We start from the raw sequence: 20,270 nt of genomic DNA, 5'->3' as shown, positions 1-20,270 counted from the left end.
TTTTCCATTTGCTTGGTAGATCTTCCTCCATCCCTTTATTTTGAGCCTATGTGTGTCTTCTGCACATGAGATGGGTCTCCTGAATACAGCACACTGATGGGTCTTGACTCTTTATCCAATTTGCCAGTCTGTGTCTTTTAATTGGAGCATTTAGCCCAGTTATATTTAAGGCTAATATTGTTATGTGTGAATTTGATCGTGTAATTAGGATGTTAGCTGGTTATTTTGCTCGTTAGTTGATACTGTTTCCACCTAGCATTGATGGTCTTTACAATTTGGCATGTGTTTGCAGTGGCTGGTTCCAGTTGTTCCTTTCCATGTTTTTAGTGCTTCCTTCAGGAGCTCTTGTAAGGCAGGCCTGGTGGTGACAAAATCTCTCAGCATTTGCTTGTCTGTAAATGATTTTATTTCTCCTTCGCTGATGAAGCTTAGTTTGGCTGGATATGAAATTCTGGGTTGTAAATTCTTTTGTTTAAGAATGTTGAATATTGGCCCCCACTCTCTTCTGGCCTGTAGTGTTTCTGCCAAGAGGTCTGCTGTTAGTCTGAGGGGCTTCCTTTTGTGGGTAACCCGACCTTTCTCTCTGGCTGTTCTTAACATTTTTTTCTTCATTTCAACTTTGGTGAATTGATAATTATATGTCTTGGAGTTGCTTTTCTTGAGGAGTATCTTTGTAGGCATTCTCTGTATTTCGTAAATTTGAATGTTGGCCTGCCTTGCTACGTTGAGGAAGTTCTCCTAGATAATATCCTGAAGAGTGTTTTCCAACTCGGTTCCATTCTCCCCGTTACTTCCAGGTACGCCAATCAGGCATAGATTTGGTCTTTTCATATAGTCCCATCTTTCTTGGAGGCTTTGTTCATTTCTTTTACCTCTTTTTTCTCTAAACTTCTCTTCTTGCATCATTTCATTCATTTGATTTTCAATCACTGATACCCTTTCTTCCAGTTGATTGAATCGACTACTGTAAGCTTGTGCATGCAGCACATAGTTCTTGTGCCATGGTTTCAGCTCCATCAGGTCATTTATGGTCTTCTCTAAGCTGTTTATTCTAGTTAGCCATTCATCTAATCTTTTTTCAAGGGTTTCTAGTGGCTTTGCGATGGGTTTAAACATCCTCCTTTAGCTCAGAGAAGTTTGTTAATAACAATTGTCTGAAGCCTTCTTCTCTCAACTTGTCAAAGTCATTCTCCATCCAGGTTTGTTCCATTGCTGGCAAGGAGTTGTGTTCCTTTGGAGGAGAAGAGATGCTCTGATTTTTAGAATTTTCAACTTTTCTGCTCTGTTTTTTCCCCATCTTTGTGGTTTTATCTGCCTTTGGTGTTTGACGATGGTGAAGTACAGATGGGGTTTTGGTGTGGATGTCCTTTCTGTTTGTTAGTTTTCCTTCTAACAGTCAGGATCCTACGCTGCCGGCCTGTTGGAGTTTTCTGGTGGTCCACTCCAGATCCTGTTTGCCTGGGTATCACCAGCAGAGGCTGCAGAACACAAATATTGAAGAATGGCAAATGTTTCTGCTTGATCCTTCCTCTGGAAGCTTCGTCTCAGAGGGGTACCCGGCCATATGAGGTGTCAGTCAGCCCCTACTGGGAGGTGTCTCCTATTTTAGGCTACTCCGGGATCAGGGACCCACTTGAGGAGGCAGTCTGTTCATTCTCAGATCTCAAACTCCATGCTAGGAGAAAGATTACTCTCTTCAAAGCTGTCAGGGAAGTTTAAGTCTGCAGTAATTTAACAAATATTAAATGATATGAACACCACCTTCACATTGTAAAGATACAATATTACAGGCAACTATTTTGTCCCCAGTATTTTAACTTATTTGTCAACGATCACTTTTAGGCCACCTTTTTGAAATATTTTATAGAATAAAAGTTTGGGGGAAACAGAGAAATATTAATGCAAGTCATTTTTCTAAATATGCTATAATTGTAGATATGCTTAAACTCATTCAAAAGAAAGAGCAAGCAGATAACACCAGGAAAGAACAGGAAAGTTTTTACTGCTTACAAAAATAAGTCCGTCAAGAAGGGATTTCAGGCAGGAGTCACACTAGAACTGCTTGCAGACCAAAGTTTCAAATCCTAAATGAATCTTTGCAGAAAGTAAACTGCAAAAAAATTGGAATGGGTTTTCATTCCTTTGTCATGTAGCTAGTAAGGGATGGATATTGCCTACTGGGAGAACCATCTTGCTGCCTGAAGAACAGTAGAAATGACAGTAATAAAAAACACAGAAGAATTTAGGGGTTGCTATCAGGGGAGCAAAAGAGTCTCCATTGGTTTAGTAGAGAAAAGCAGCCTTAAAACGAAATAAACAAAAACTTTTAAAATATCTCTGTCAAAGGTATGAGTTTTTATGGGAGTAAATAAGTCATCATCTGTTAATGAACACACAGTAACAGAAGTGGCTTCTAAGGCCAAAGAATTTCAAATATCTAAGAACCAGGAAGAATGGAAAGGAAAGTTGAAGATATAACTTGACCTAATAACAAAGTTGTAAATAACAACGATAAGATGATGAAGTATTTGTTAAGCAGATACTTACATCTATCATTTCATGAAACCCTATGCAATCGTTACTACACAAAATGAAGGCTTAGACATGTTGAGTGACTGCCCAAATTCTTGAGAATTTTGACCAGGTCATGGAGAGTGTTTTTAGGATGTTAATTTATGTGTGCATCATGGGTGGGTGGGAGGAGACGTCAGATGTTGGCAAAGTAAAAGGATACAAAACCATAGACACACCCAATCTGTCTACCATTTTCATTTTAAATTCTTGTTCAAACTGGAATGTTATTTTCCATTTAACCATTATTTAATAGATCCCTTTATGGTTACAACTTTCTAATAAACGATAGCTATATTTTAAAATTAAAAAATTAAAAATAAATTTGCCATCTGCCTAACTAGACAACATTGCCATCTAGTGGCCTAAACACACTACAGCTACCACTTCTGGGGTGACAGCAGGGGTCCTATCAAGGCTCTGAAGGATGTGCCCAGTAGATACAATGTTAATAATGATGGCAAGCCATACCAAGATCACACAAACTCATCCAAAGCAAACGTGCTGACATTCAACAAGAAAACCCACTCTAACCTCAAAGATGTAACAGCTTCACTGAGAAAAAAAAACCCAAAAAAAAAAACAAAAAAAACCCAACTACCACCACCATTGAACCAAGGTTTTGATGTGCCTCACTTACTTATTTACTTTTCTTTGAAATTTTAAGATCCATTTCTTACTCCTGTGTTCACCTACCTGCATAGTAATGTTTCCAAACATTCTCTCATCTTTACAGTTAAGAATATAGCCCTCTATCAACATGACCAAGGAAAGAAGCAGGTATCAGCTGCTAATGACAGTCAATAATTCAACAGGGAGTCAATCTGTTGACTTAACAGACTTTAAGTTAAGTTTAAGTCCCTGTTGACTTTAAGTCAGGGACTTAAAGACCCGGAATCTGTCCTAGAATGAGCAAGCTAAAGCTAGGCTTTGGTCTAAACAAGATGAAGATTTAAAGGACAGGAAAATAGGAAAAGGCTTACAAGATTGGCACAGATGCAGCTTCCACTGAGGTACCCAATATTCTAGTGATAAATTCTCTTGACAAACATCCTTTGGGGCCTTTTCTTTAATTAAAATCAGATACTCACTGCTTCTCCAGATTTACTGCAAGGCTTATGTAACGCTTTGTTTCTGCAACCAGGTCACCTATTGAAACCACCAACATGCTGAAAGGGCATGGAAGGGCATGGAGAAAGAACCACGTCAAGGAGTGGACCACTGTCACAACACCACTGGTGGGTTTCTGCCAAATCCCATCTCTGACCCTACAAGTTGAAGATCATGAAGGATGTGAGAGCACAAACAAAACAGCTGTTAAATCTTTTTTAGCCCATTTTGGATGAAATAAGTATAGAAACACAGGAGATCAGTTTAGATCTGTTTGAATAAAGGGACAGGAAAAGTTGGAAGAGGCAATTTTCAGAAATCCAAATACAGTATGTGCTTCTCCAAAATTTGCATCAGAGGCTGAATCACGCCCATGCAAATGGATCTTAGTTCAAATTCATGTCAGAAAAATCTGGAACACACTTCACTTCCCATATGCAAATATCCTAGGAAAGCAGCTGTTTGTTCTTACCTATAATAAAAAGGATCTCCACTGCAATGTCACTGACAGTTGTGCTCCGAGTTGTGGATAGGTCGTCATTGCCAATAAAGCAAACGTTGTAAGGTACAGTCACAGCAACATAAAACGTTGCCAACAAAATAAGCCAGTCCCAGCCAGCTTTAAAAGTGCTAAAATGCAAAAGTATGAATTTGGACTTTTTTGCATCAGAAACTTTATACTCCGGAAATGCTGGTTTATCTACAAAAACATTCTGTGGATGAAGACAAAAAGGAGAGAAAGGAGAAACACAACATTAGAAGCAAGGATTACATAGTTTGAAACATACACTTTTGTGAGGAGGATCATTCACTACACAATGCAATATCTTACAAGTGACTTTTAAAAGTTGGTGATGCAAAACATCTAAACATCTAAAACTGAGCAGAGATCTTTGTTATAAGGAACAGGAATATGCAGAGTTTAGTCATGAAGCTAAGTGAGTAACCCGAATTTTGCTCATTAAAAAATAAAAAAGACCATTACCTAAGATGTCATCAAAAAAATTCACAGTTACATGTAATCCTATACACATTATAAACACAAAGCTTTATTTACATTCCTATTGTCATGAGAACATTCTGTATACTTACAGATTTCTGATGACAGTCATTATCTAAAGACTACATTTGACTTGGTATTTTACTCATGACAGCAATGGTATCTTTCTTTCCAAAAAGAATAGATATATGACCAATAATATATTGTAAACAGTTTACATTTCTTTCCAAATATAGCTAAGTCATGCTAACTACTTTCATTTTTTGCATTGTGGCTGTTGGTGAAGTTGGGAACCCAAACCTCATTACCTTGATAGACACAGATGCAGTCTGACATGCGCCAGACATTGTTCAGATGGTAAAGTAAGAAACAGTTACTTAAGAGTTATTATTCAAGTCAGGGGAGGGGAAAGCCAGTGTTCACTGTGCAGTTGACTAAATGCAGAATAGCTGGAGTTTTTGATAACTGTAAAAGCACTTCACTTTGAATGCAGTTGAAATTGATGAACAATTCCCTTCTTGCTAGAAGACAAAGGGAGGCCCAACAATAGCATGTGTGGAAATTTGACAAGCCTGTGACCAGATACTTGCAGACCTTGCTTTGACCTCAATTAATGAGAAATACAAGCTAGGTAATGGAAACTTATATTTGAAAGTTTAGTTGAATTAACAGAGCAGTTAAAAATTCCAGGACACATATTACTTGTAGGTCACAATGCTGTGTTCTTGTCTCACTCATTGAGGGAAGGGCAGATTAATGTGAAGTGTTGGGGGATCCTGAAGTACCTGAGGATTCAAGAAAGGTTCAGAAACATCAGGAACATTTAGCTCTAAGTGGTGACTGTCAGTGATTGAATAGTTCTGCTACCTTGATATTAATGCACCCCTGTCTGGCATTTCTCTTTGGTAGGTATTTTCAACCCATGTTTCCACTTCCTGTTAATATTCTCACTCAACCCACACAGGCATCTCATAATGTCAGCACTTCATGGTGGGTCACTGTTAAACTATTTCCAGATGGTCCTTAGACGCCCATCTGCCACTGCATCTATGTTTCATACAATTCCCTAATATTCATCCTGTCTCCTTTGCCTCATTCTCTGGTTTGAAGAAAACAGTTCCAAAGGTAGACTCTGGCATAAAACAGAGAAGAGGAGACTAAGTAGTCCTGTTGGGCTTCTCACAAAAATTCAGTCTGTTACATTGGAAGAGGGAATTGAGGTCTGTAACCATTAATCTTCCCACCATTGATAAACACTTCTAGTTATAACAACATGATTGATTCTAATCCAACTTTTCCCTGAATATTTACTACAATAAAGAGTTATCAGAAGCCTTGGGAAATATCTCATTTTCTATCCACATAACTTTTTCTTATCATATTACAGAAATTAAAATTTTACAGTGTTTGAGGGAACATCGATATCTAGGGGTAATGATTTGGGAAAATTAAAAAGTGAAATTTTTGTTTTTGTTTTTGATTATGCTGATAATGAAGCATTAGTGATTCTGTCACAAAAGTTCAGCAATATATCACTTTTCTGTACAAATCAGAAAATAAATCACATGGTTTCATTTTGTAAGCTACTTAGAACAAATTTTTAAAATATTTTAAAAAGATACTGAGAATTCAATACATTTGAGATTAGATTTAAATTTTGAAATGTTGTTAACTCAAATCCTGCAAACATCTTTAATCACCTGAGTGAAAAAAAATAGATGCTCCTCTTCTTCCACCAGTTTTTGTAACGTTTTATCCAAATCCTTTCAAATGAAAAAAATACTTAAAATTGTAAAAAAAAAATTGTACACAGTTGTAAAATTATGCTTTTTAGCAGGAAGTAGGGAAGAAGACATGTTATTTGTAACTGTCAAACATGGAGTTTGCCTAGTCTAGACGTTAGGTGTATCTTATTTATTAATCTTCAATCATATTTCTTTAGTACCAATGGTGTTTTAGATGTTTAACCTCTAACCTATGAAACCAACAAAATAGTTAACTCCAGTGCCTAATTAAGGTAATTGTTTCCTAAACTATTTTTGCAATAGTTCCTTTGAAGCTATCATCTGAATGAGCAAGAGAATGTGAAAATATTTCTACAGTCACTTCAGTGAGTAATCTAAAGCCAGTGTATGCCTTTGATGATCACCACTGTTCCCTGCCGGAAATACGCATTTGTAGCACTCTCCTTTCAAGCGTCCAAGGCTCTAGTGTGATCTTTAACATTTCTTTGTGTTGGAAACATTTACATCATCTCATTCTCATTTGATTGACAGAATAACAGAGGAAGGCAGAATTTGAAAACACCTTTTTCAAGGTATACCAGGCAAAGTTAGAGCCAGACTAAAATATGTTGCATCCTGATTCCCAAACCTGCTAATGACCTGGTGAGTTCATTTGACTATGGCTGAAGCATATATTCCTGTTCCACAGAACTGTATCTGAGAAACAGCAAGGTAAGAGTCAGAAGCACGGTGGCTTTGAATTAGAAGATTAAAGGTTGGGTGCCACAACTGCTGTTTCTAATAAGTTGGTTTTTTTCCATCATTAAAATGGGACTAATAAAAATCAGACCTAGTACTGGCTTCTATAAGAATCAAATAATATGATTTAAGTAAAAGGAATTTGCAAATAGCAAACGACTATAAAATGTTAAGAATTATTTTTTGTGTGTGCAAATGTTATTACAGCCAGAATTTCCAGAAAATTTGTTTATTTAATAAACTATACAAGTCATTTCCTCTTCTCCCTTCTGTCTTCCTTCTATCTTCCATTTAGCCATTCTACTCTGTTATCCCTGAAAGGAGATGGTGAACAGGTGAACAGGGCAAATCCTGATTCCATACTTTGCTTCAGGAAAAAGATATTACCTGTAGTATTAGAGTCACAGTGCTGATTAGGCATCTTAAATTATTATGTATTATTTTAATACTCTACCCTGATGTTTGTATTTCTTAAATGAATGGCAATTAAGCAAATTAGCTAAGTAGTGGGAGTTATACTTTTTTTGAAATCATATTTTTAAGTACTGCTTTGTACTTTGTTAAATCTAAAGGGAAAAATAGCATGCCCAGCAAATGCATTTTAAAGCACTAATTCTTACTATGTTTAAATTCTCCACTAAAAGCTAGATAGTGTCAGCTTTCAGCCTTACAGAATCTGTGGATAATATTTGTTTAGGTGCTTTGCTGGTTGGTTTGCCTGGAATCAAGCCCAGATGTAGTTCCCTTTGTTTCTTCCTATAACTTGCTTATGTCACTAAGGCTGACGTGGTAACTGAAAGGGGATGCAAATAGGCACCAGTGGAAGGATCCATAGATCAAGTGGTGTGTACTGTTTCAAGCCTCTCCCTGGATTCCCAGGAAATCAATATAACACTAGAGCACACGTATCCCTAGAGAACCTTTATATTGAATTAGGACCAAAAAAAAAAAAAAAATCAAAATGTGACCCTCCACAGTGGTACATGGCAGACCAGCACGGACATGGTTGATGGTCCTGGGAGGACAAATGATTCAAAACATCTTGTTTTGGCTTCCAGAAAGTTGCACTGAGGTAGAGCCAGGTTTGCAGCACTTTCATGTCAAATCTCGCTCCTCACCCTGGGTTCATACATCTTTCTTTGTTCACTACAATCAGAGAAATGAATACTTTGTCTGTCTGATGAATGGTCCTGTTTTATCAAAGCATGTGTATGTGTATGTCAGATTAGGTAGTCCTTGAGCTAGCTGCTATGTTAAAAATAAAATGCCAAAGGATCCCCCCTCTGTCGTTAACTCCCAGAACTTCTGGATCTTAAATCAATTCCAAAATAGATCTGGTCATTTCATGTGACTTTTTCTTGTCATTGGCAAGTTAGATGCTGGTATTTAATCTGCCACCTATGGTCACACAACCCCCCATATATGTTTTGATGATTCCATAAGGCAAATTAATGACATTAACATCATTTTAAAACTCTGACTATCTACAACTAAATAGACATTGTTCTAGGTTTCTCAGTGAAGTCTCTTAGTGCTAAGAACCAGTTACAAAATTCCATGTGAAATCCTGGAGGATATATGTCATGTAAAATTGGAAAGAATCACCTTATACAGGCATAGTTATTTGTGGTGGCTTTGACAGAGAGACACCATATTTCAGAAAGCAACTCTATTGTAATTTACTAAAAGTGTGACTTTCCAAAATTGTTTAATGTATGGTATGCAATTGTAAATCCAGTGTTTTACTGTGAAATTTTCAACTGTGTTTTATATAAAATGAAAGTTTTTTAGTGGAGTAATGGCTTTGATTTGGTCATGTTTCTCCTGGATAAAAGCATTTGTAGAACTAGATAATGTGCAAAACGATGGAACTAAAATTAAATTTGAGAAATTTTAACCAAAAAACTATGAATGTATAATATGACTTGCTGCATCATTTTTGTTTCATAAAATGTAACCAGTGTGTCCCCATTTGCAGTGTCCCTAGTACCATATTTACTTCACTGCAATAATATTCTAATCTCTATGCTGTGATAACACTATGATTAAGCACTTTTATTATAGAAATGCCTCATGACTGCTGACCTTTTCCAGTTTGTTCTATATAGAAAAGCACAAACCAAAGTGGAAAAAAAAATTCAGGCAAGCCAGTAAATGGGTAATTGAGGCCTTTCTTTAACGAGTCAAACATTGCCACCAGGGGAAACACTAGCATTCGTCCTGTGCACACATACCACCTACGTTATTTATTTTCAATTTGTTCTTTTCTCTTCTTTGCAGGTGCCCAGAGATGTGATAAAAGACTGCTCGACTCCGTCTCCGGGCTGAGTCAAAGTGGGTCCCTGCTCTTGATCTTCCTTTGACTTTGTCTAGGGGAAAACAAAGCTCATTAGATACAAATGCATGCATCATTTCACCTCCAGAATGTCGTTTTGACAGTTCCCTTTCAAGAGCATATTGTACATGTTTTCCAATACCTAAAATAATCTGCTGGATCCTAATGACATTTAATTTAATTTTAGTCCTTTATAATTTGTACATTTTTATCATCATATTGACTGCATTAATTTTTAAAAATTAGAGTAAAACATACATGAACAGAGGAGAACTTTCAAATAGTTCAGGAAATCATTAATGGGTATTATTCCTTCCTTCCTGCTAAAACACACTGAAATCGCTAATTCTACTCTCAACATTTAAAAACATTCTTTCCAGAAAAATTTCTAATATGTACCCTATATCCACACTTATAATTATTTTTTCTCTGCATAAATGTTTACAGTAAAAACTGTTTACTTATTACTTTTTTCACATTAAAATACTTGTAAATCATTCAATATTTGCATATTATAGTTCTCTCCATTTTTTAAAATGGCTAATAGCACACTATGTTGAGGATATAACTAATTTTATTAATTTTACTATTTCTCTATCATGAAGATTCAGATTTACCTAAGATTTTTTTGTCAAAATCTGTGTGGCCAATCCTGCAAAGAAAATTCTTAAATGCATACAGCTTTGAGTTTATTAAGTAAATAAATTACTGGCAGAAGTATGTACATTTTAAATTTTGGTATACATATTCCATATTTCATTCCAGCAATTTACAGTACCAGCAAGTGAATAGATGTGCCTGCTTCACCACACACATGCCAAAACTATAAACTATTAAATGAGTATTGGCTAATATTTGGATAGTTGAAAAACGCCATATTAATTTATATTATAAAAATCATGAGTGTGGATGAGCATGCTTTAAATATTTATTTTTTGTTTGTATTGATTTTTCTGGTCTATTCAGTTTTGTCAATTTTGAAATCGAAGTAGTGTTTTTAAATTTATTTGCAGTAGCTCTTTTTATACTAGAGTAATGGCCATTTTCTCATCATATTTGCCACCAAAAATGTTCCCAGTTTGTTCTTGACTTTGGAATTCGTTTGTGCAGTTTATAAGTTCTAAAATACCTGTTGTCACGTTAGAGTAGGTAGTTAGTCAGACATGAACAGTGCAGGAGAGGACCATCTCCCCAGGAATGTCAAGCAAACATTAGTTGATGGTCTGGTGGTTGCTAAACCATCACTCTGAAATGATAATTGGCTGCAGCCAGTGCCAGCGAAAGACAGTATCCCCATAGGTAGAAAACACCTGAGCTGGTGATGTTAGGAGTTGAACGAGTGGGCTCAAGCATGCGCACTAAGAGGCAAAATGGTGGTGTTTAACCGGTACATAAACTTTCTCTGGGAACGCACTACTGGTAAGGGAAAGCACCTCAAGTGAACATGTGCACAGCTTCAGTAAACACACTGTGCATGCAGCCCCTCCCTAGTGCTGGCAGGCCACTGCGCATGTGGACAGCCCACCTCAAGAGAAGAGTCAAGAAAAGAGAAATGGAAACCCTAGAACCATGCTAACGTGTAAAACCCCAAGTCAAAGGCTGAACAGGGAACCTGGATCTCTCAAGTCATGTGCTTGGCCCACTTCCAAGTGTACATTGCTTCCTTTCATTCCTGCTCTAAAGCATTTTAAATAAACTCTCAATCTTAAAACTTGCCTTGGTCTCTCCCTCTGCCTTAAACCTACTTCTGCCCCTTGGCTGAATTCTTTCCTCCAAGAAGGCAAGCATCAAGTTTGCTGCAGACCTATATGGATTTGCCACTGGTTTCAGTCAGACTTATCTTTCTATTTCTGGTGTCTAGACATTATGCCCTGCATACCCAAACTATTGTCACACAAAAATATACGCAAGTTTATTCCAATATATTTTGCCCTTACTTTAAAAAGTTTTAACATTTAAATCTTTAATCCAATTGGACTATATTTTAGTAAAACAAAGTAAGGATCTAGCTATATTGTTTTCTTTCTAAAGGGCTACTGTTCAAGAAAAATAAAGTGGTTATGTTACATTAAGAAATATTTAGTCATTATTTGATCAAATTTCACCCTAAATAAATTGTATCTATGTTACAATTATTGCAAAATATAAAAACATTAAAGTCTATTTATTTAAGTTCATCATAAAATCTCTCTACTATTATAAAAGCTCTTTGATATCTCTCCTTCATAAAAAAAATTTGGTTTAGTTGCTATGTCATGGAAGCCATATGACTGCTGTTGATGCCTACTGTGTGCCAGGCTCTGTTCTAGATCTTCCAAATTTATTATTAAAATTGATCCTCGTAAGTATCCTATGAAATAAGTATTATTATTCGCCATTTACGGATGAGAAAACTGAAGGTCTAAAAACACATTGGATGGTCACACATCTCGTAACAGGAGTAGAGTCAGTATGTGAAGTCAGATTGGTCTCAAGTCTCTCTTCTTTCCACACACAGAACCAAATCCCTTAGTGACTTCAATTAGTGTTCGGGACTGCTGCTTTTTATCGACTTTCACATAGAGTAACAGGTATTATAATTCCTGCCCATCTGAGACCTCACTCCAAGTCTTTCATGGACTTTAATTACCCCTACCTCCAAAATTCCCACACCACTCTGGGATGCTTTAATGACCAGCAAATGGGGTGTTTGATTCACCGCAGAAGTCTAATTGAATGTTACTTTTAAAAAAAGCATTCACCTTTTGCTGCATACTTGAAAAAATATTGAAAATCAAATTTGCTACATTACTATAGACTTGCATCACTAAAAATAGATTTTAAAACACCCAGAATAATATCAAAAAGGACACTTTTTAAAAACTTGTGGCTGAGCAAAGCACATTTCATGGTTACTGCTAAAAGTTAAGATCATATCTTTGTGTGTTAAATTTTTTGATCTACATAGAATCTTTGTAAATTACATTTGAAAATGGAATTATTACTCCAGCAAGGAGTAATTTTAAATATATTTAAATTTGAAAACAGCCAGAGTTTTCAGACAATCTCTACAGAAATTTGGTAGGAATGGCCAACAGGCTGCTTATACAATATCAATTGGCTTCAAAATGTCAGGTGGAATTACAATGCTAACTACAAAATGAACCAGATCAGATATTCACAACCGTCAATAAGCCAATTCCCTTCTCAGTGGTGAAATCTAATTAATAACTGAGATTTTCCAAATCAAACGATAGCAATTTTACCATCTTAGAAAAGGTCCCGTCAAAGGGAAGTGTCAAAGAATAATTTGTGATAATCTTGACTCTAAATGGAAGAAAAAAAGTTTTCTGTGCAAATATTTAGTCACAATTGAACCCTCATGCAAGATTGGGTTGAAAATCATTCTACTTTACTATAATATTCATGACAGCAATATTTCTAATCTGCATATCTACACAAACCACAAACACATCAGTATGTATATATATATATACACATAACATATGGGTGTGTGTGTGTGTATAACTAGAAATAAGCCAAATGTCCACAAATAAAACAATGCATACAGGCATAGTAATGACATAGAATATCATAATTCCATCAAACTGAACTTATGTAGGAAATAAATGGGAAATGAATGAAACAGTGTCTTCCTATTAACAGAGAAATATCTCAAAAACATAATATTGAGTACAAAAGCAAAAAATGAAAGAGAAAAAATGGCAACATTTTAACAATATTCACAGATGTGTAAAACTAAATAATATACTGTTTAGAGAAATGTACAACTGCTGTAAAACTGTATGTAATCACATGACTACAACCAGCTGCACAAGAGGCTAGAAAACAGAATCTCCAGTTGACCACCATACGTTACTAAATGGTATTAGTATAGTTGTATTTCTTAAACTGGATTGGGGGTATATAATGATTTGTAATAATATTTTATACTTCATATATATTTTTAATGTAAAATTATTTCACCACAAAAAGAACAACAATAAAGTGATATCAAACCATTTAACAATGAAACCTGATAAAATTATACAGAGTGGCGGTGGTAGTGGTGGTGGTGGTAGGGAACAAACTGCTTGAGATGGATGACCCAGGGTTAAAATCTGAAGAACCAATAGTTGTTAATAAGATAGGGTCAGAGGAGCAAAGATAAGGTGTGAGGATCTCAGGCAGAAAGGAGTTCAGTATCTTTGAAGAACTGAACAAAGTCCAGAAGAGTTAGTATATGGTGAAAGGAAGGAAGAGCAGTAAAAAGGGGAACTAGAAGGTAGGCAGAAGTCAGACAGCTCATTCAGCGCCTTTGAAGCCACATTAGAATTTTTGCTCTTGACTATAAGTGCAAGATAAAAGTATTAGTTAGGAAACAAACAAATAAAAAAGCCTAAATTATTTTTTAAAAAAACCTAAAATATATATTTGCAGCTACTTGAATAAGAAGGTAACTCTCTCTTTCTCCTCTATCTCCCTCTCCTCTCTCTCTCTCTTTCTCTCTCTCTCTCTCTCTTTCTGTATGTGTGTGTGTGTGTGTGTGTGTGTGTGTGTGTGTTTTCTGTCTCCCTCATTCTCTTCTTGTTTCCTATAACAGAGCAGAGATTAGCAAGCTACAGTGCTGGAGCACATGAAGCAACAGTAAGATTTTAAACCTTCAAATGACATGAGAACATTTGAGTTTTCAAAAGAACAAATTGACTTGTAATGGGTGATTTTATTAGAAAGAGACAACAGAAGTTGATAGGAGATTACTCAGGAGCCTGTTTTAGTAGATCAGTAAAAACATGGTAAGACTAAAGTGGTAGCTAGCAGTAGACGTGGAGCAAAGCTGGCACATTTGAAATACGTGTAGAGATAAAAGTTGCCTGGCTTTGTCAATTAGTTGATTATGAAATTATCTAGTAAGAGTGTTTGGAGTAAAAGGAGAAAATGTAGGCCTTCCCTTTTTCTTTCAGTGATGAAAAGGTGAAGATTTCAATTGCCATCAGGTCAATGAAGGTAAATGAGTAAAATACAAGAGCAGGAGGTAGTGGTCAGTAAGCAGCATAATTAAATAAGCCATTTAGTTACTAAGCAACACTGAGAGATGAAAATTTCCGGGAAAAAAATTAAAGTTATGATTAGACTCCACTAAGTTAGGACTTCTGAACAAAACATCATGTATTAGCAATATTCCCAATATTCCATCATGTTCTAGGCATTATGCCAGGAACTTTGTCTTGGTTCTTTTTTAATTCTCACTTTGTTAGGCATTAGTTTTTCTATTAACTGAAGGGGGAAAAAAGCATAAAACAAACCTAAAGATCATGAAAATTGTGTACTTGTCCAAATTCACACAGTAAGTGGGAGGGCTGATATTTGAATTCTCAATGAACTTGCTTGAAATCACATGTTCTTTCCAACTCACCATAGTAAATAATAGATCACTGAGCTGTGAGTCTGTCCAATTTTTTTACTTATCTGTGTTATCGTGTTGGGTCAAAATGGATCTCTTCTAGGCAGGAGTTACTTTCTCTGCTAGACAGGGTCTTCTCTTATTTTGCTCTCTTTCTTGCACTAAAAAGGACATACGCTGAAATGTACTCTCTCTCCAGTTGTCATTTTAGGTTTTATTTCCTTTCCACTTTCTCTCATATCCCTACGTTTACATTGTAAACTACTTTATAACGTGGTTTTTAAAAAAATACAGCACTTGTTCCCATTTAAATATCAATGCAGAAACTTATAGTTCAAGATGCAAAGGAAAAGACCTTTTAAAAAAATTACAATAAAATTATAAATTTTTACATTCTAAATTACATAGCATTGAAAAACATTAAAAACACAGGAAATCTGAAAATCCAAAATCACAGTGAAGTAACTTCATCTGTCTCAGAAACTGATAGCTGTGGTGGCAACAAATAAATAAAATTACAGGGAATGTTAATACACTGATTTACAAGTTATTACGGCTAATACATTAATAATGTTAATGCTAATAATTATCTATAATTAATGAATATCTATGGTATCTACCAAAGAAAGAATTTATTTTCTTTTCTATGCTCATGGAACATTCATAGCAGTTGATTTTGTTCTGCAAACACAATTTCAAAAATATTCCAAAAAATAGAAGTCATGTGTATGAAAACAATTCTCCATATAATGGCTCAAACTCTATTTTGATTTATTAAATTTCTGTATAATTTTTTATATTAAGAGAAATTAGTAAGCAAATTTGTAGACTTTTGGAAATAAAAGACTTTTTAAAAAGAAATAATGTTAATAAGCATATTCGATATCCAAATTCAATGGATGTAATCAGAATAATGAGAAAAATTAATACTTAAAATGTACCTATTACAAAATATATCATAGAAAAATATCTAATACATGAAACAAACTACATATTTAACATGTTAAATATGTAGAACTTTAAGACACCAAATAAATATAATAATGTAATAGGAAAACAACAAATAAGAGTAAACTAGGTTACAGAAACAAAAAAAATGAAACAGAAAACAAAATGTTTTTAAAAATGTGGCCAATTAAATGGAAAGAAGATAAGAGAATTAAACTTCTGGCAGTTGTATTCAAGGAAAAGAAATAAGACCAACACAAATACTATTCAGAGTAAAAACAAGATCATGAATTTGGAAGACTTTAGAAATTACTTTGCAGAAAATTATATTTTCACAGTTTTTTAGATTTAATGAATACTTTGAGGGCAGGAGTCAATTACCAAAATAGTTCCAAACAGTAGTAAAATTTTGAATAGACCAGTAATGTGGAAAGAAGCAGAGAAAGAGACTATCTCATGTCACTTACCACCCCTCTCTGAGGCCTATTTCAGAGGGTTTTAAAGTCAAAGTTATCAAACTTTAAAAGAACAGATAATTATTTTCACAACTTCAAGAATAAAAGAGCCAAAAAAATTCTGAATACACCTACAACTCTGGAAAACTTGGTACCAAAACTATGTGTGTGTGTGTGTGTGTGTGTGTGTATATATATATATCACTTTCACTTACAGATGCAAAAATCCTAAATAAAACAATAGTTAACTGAATACAGAAATAGAGTAAAAGAAAAATATATCAATCTCATGTAGGATTTATGCTACGGGTCATTCCCTTTTAGGGAATCAATATAATTCAGCAGATCTGTAAATAAAAAAAAACACATGACCATCTCTGTAAATACCAAATTTTATATATAACTCAGTAAACATTTGTGTTTTTTAAAAAAAATTCTTTATAAAATGCAATAGAAGGACTCTTCTTTAAAAATATTCAACTGTAACGAAGGGAACAGTCTTATTTAGTGGGGTGGCAGTTTTTGTAACTTATAAAAGAGCTGAAATCTAAAAACTATACAAATTTTAGAGACAGAGAATAAATGTAATTTAAACTCATTATGGAAAATTGGGAAAACACAGAAAAAATATATGTAGAGAGAGAGAGAATGAAGGTAATTTAAATTCATTATGGAAAATTGGGAAATGCAGAAAAACAAAAAAGAAAGAATGCCTGATTGGCTTCAATAGCAAGAATTTCAAGCATTTCCTTCCAAATTTTTATTGCATTTATTTTTTATAAGCTCAAATACAATTAAATAGTACATACACATTTCTTCCTTGAATATTAAAAATAATACACGTGTATTTTACTAAATTTAGAAGTGAAAAACAATGTAAAGCAGGAAATGAATCTCTTTCATAATACCATCTCCCAGTAATAATTTAACATTTTGGTGGACTTATTTTTTGGCTTTGTTCTAGGCTTTCTTTTCCTTTTTTTTTTTAATATCACTGACCTCATATAAATTAATCTTAAACATAACTAATACAGGAATAGTTATAGACCCTAGATATAAAGAAGATTTAAGGGGAAAATATCTGCCAAAGTACACGAGACTGGACTTTTAGTTTTGCTCAATTAAAAAAAAAGCCTGTGACTCAGTTTATTCAATATAAATTTTGAATATATACATCATATATATATATATGTAATCATTATTAAAATGTTTGAAATGCAAATGGCCATTTGGCCACAAATTAAGCCCTGCTTTGGTTTGTTTTTTAGAGATGAGGTCTTGCTGTGTGGCCCAGGCTGGAGTACAGTGGCTACTCCCAGGTGCAGTCATTGCAAGCTACAGCCTCGAACTCCTGAAGCTTTGCTTTCGTGATGGGAAATAAAAAGACAGGTTCTACTTGCTGAGTTGTAGTACATGTTATGCTACACTGGCCAGATGCCTGCTCAGGACTAAAAGCCTGAAGTCTATAGCTGCTGGGAGTGTACCTGTCCAGAACCATCACTTCTTAGGCCTCAGTCCACTTATGAATTTCCCTCAGGTGAAGTGAGTGGCTCTTCCCAGAACATCCTGCATTCAACGACGGTCCATATGGGACTGTAATGAGGGGTCCCTGCCCAATTCGAGACAACTCTGCAGAGCACCCACCAGTTTTAGCTGCTGGTGAACTTGGAGTCAGCAAATATCTTATAGAACTGCATTGCAGCCCAGCTTGTCCCTCTGCCCACTCTTCTTCCTTTTATTCCTTTATTTAAACTTTTATCCCGTAAGTGCTGCTAAAAAAATTTCCGTTATGAACTGTGGGGAAAAAATGTGCCCCAGTAAAACTAGTTGCTGATACACAAAAATGACTACAAGTGAAAGAGGAATCATGTAGGGAATTGATGAAGGGTGTCGTTTACACTATGAACAGAAGAATCCTTCTGGATTAATATATAACTGGTCCAAATTTGTTAAGGAAGGACATAAATTTGTATCTTCCACATTCTTAAATTTATAATTGTGAATCATTTCTGTTGGCTGGAATACATTGTCATTTTTAAAAGAAAAGTATACGGATTATGTATTTTATCATTTTCTGTGTACTGAATTGTACAACAGTCTATCGTGAATTTTGTTACCGTGAGAGTGTTACAAAAATCTGCTAATCTCTAGGTCTAGCAAGAGCAATAGCATACTGCCAGGGTCAGGGCAGAGAAAGCACTCCAAACCTCTGTAGGCAACAGGGGAAGTGCTGTCTGCAGAAATTTAAAAACAATAATAAATCCAACTACATTTGGTCAGTTTTGTATTCTTACCATGCGTTTGCAATTCTAAACAAAAATTCTTTTGTTGATTTAGGTTCAAAACAATTGCATGGTTACTGTTAAATTTTAATAGTATATGGAAGCTTTGAATTAGCACATTTATAATACAAATTACATCCTGGGAAAAATATTTCTAAACCACTCATCTGACAAAGGACTTAGATGTAGAATATATAAAGAACTCTGAATACTCAACAATAAGAAAACCAAACAATCCAATTAGAAAATAAGCAAAAGACATTTCACTAGAGGATATAAGAATAGCAAATCACCACATGAAAAGATGTTTAAAAACACTAACCATTAGGGGCATGCAAATTGAGACTACAATGAGATATCAGTAGACACCATATGAGATATCAATACACAATAGCTAAAATAAAAAATAGTTACAGTATCAAATTCTGGTGAAGATGTGCAGAAACTGGATCTCTCACACATTGCTGGTGGAAATGAGAAGTAAGACAGTCACTCTATGCCGGGCTCAATGGCTCACCCCTGTAATCCCAGCACTTTGGGAGGCCAAGGCGGGTGGATCACTTGAGGTCAGGAGTTCAAGACCAGCCTGTTCAACATGATGAAACCCCGTCTCTACTAAAAATACAAAAATTAGCTGGGTGTGGTGGCACACACCTGTAGCTACTTAGGAGGCTGAGGCATGAGAATCACCCAAACCTGGGAGGCACAAGTTGCAGTGAGTCGAGATCGTGCCACTGTCTCAGCCTAGGGGACAGAGGGAGACTCTGTCTCAAAACAATGGAAAAAATAAATAAAAAGAAAAGCAGTTAATCTAAAAAATAGGTTGGAAATTTCTTGAAGAAAAAAGCCTTAAACATATACTTACCATACAAGTGAGCAATTGCACTGTTGGAGAATTATTCCAGAGAAATGGAGGCATGTCCTCATGAAGCCCTGTGTACAATTGTTAAGTAAACTGGTCTATCTATACCATGAAATACAATTCAGACATAAAAAAGAATAAACAATGGAAGTGGGCAGCAACTTGAATTGATCTCCAGGGCATTAAGTTGAGTGGAGAAAGCTAATTTCAAGAAGTTACACATTGCATTATTCCATTATAGCCTTCTCTAAATGTTGTAGATAGAGAACAGACTAGCAGTAGTCAGGGATTAGGGATGGTAGAGGGTGATGGGGTTGGTATGACTGTAAAAGGGTAGCAAGAGGGAGATTTTTGTAGTGATAGAAGTTTGAACAAAAGCAAAGCAATGTTTGTTGCTGGGCTGGAGGACTGTAAATGAACCTGAAACTGCCCAATATAAGGAAATAGGCCTGAAATCTTGAGTCAGTTTAGTCACACATGTGAAACGTATGTGAAATAAAAGTAATATAATGCAAAAATAGGTGATATATACATCCTTAAAGTACTAATACTTAAAAAAAAAATTTCTCTTACCAAATAATCTGATATTGGCCATTTTGAGTATGGATCTTCACAAGTAAAATGGTTCAGAGTCTGGGTATTTCATTGTATTTGACTTAGACTTAGTTTCATCATGATAGAAGACTCACCGTGTTACACAAATATAATTAGAATAAATAGGAGCTAGTATTTAATGGCACAACAGAGTGATAACAATCAATAGTAATTTGTTGTACATTTTACAAAAACTAAAAGGGTATAACTGGAATGTTTGTAACACAAAGAAATGATAAATGCTTGA

At 35.2% G+C, this 20,270-nt stretch overlaps 1 protein-coding gene across 1 annotated transcript in view; it reads right to left on the bottom strand.

Annotated features, from left to right (window-relative positions):
• The window catches only part of KCNH8 (potassium voltage-gated channel subfamily H member 8), a 403,401-nt gene that overhangs the window by 185,363 nt on the left and 197,768 nt on the right, over nt 1–20,270 (bottom strand). Inside the window, exons 4-5 of the mRNA XM_033212772.1 lie at nt 9,406–9,533; nt 4,154–4,394 (exon numbers count right to left, since the gene is read on the bottom strand). Coding sequence (XP_033068663.1) covers nt 4,154–4,394; nt 9,406–9,533 — 369 coding nt within the window. The remainder of the gene's footprint in view (nt 1–4,153; nt 4,395–9,405; nt 9,534–20,270) is intronic.

Source organism: Trachypithecus francoisi, unplaced genomic scaffold, assembly GCF_009764315.1.
Source record: "Trachypithecus francoisi isolate TF-2019V2 unplaced genomic scaffold, Tfra_2.0 Lachesis_group0, whole genome shotgun sequence".
NCBI classification, from domain to species: Eukaryota; Metazoa; Chordata; class Mammalia; order Primates; family Cercopithecidae; genus Trachypithecus; species Trachypithecus francoisi.
The sequence above is the reverse complement of the archived record's forward strand: the minus strand, read 5'-3'. Positions and strand labels throughout refer to the sequence as shown.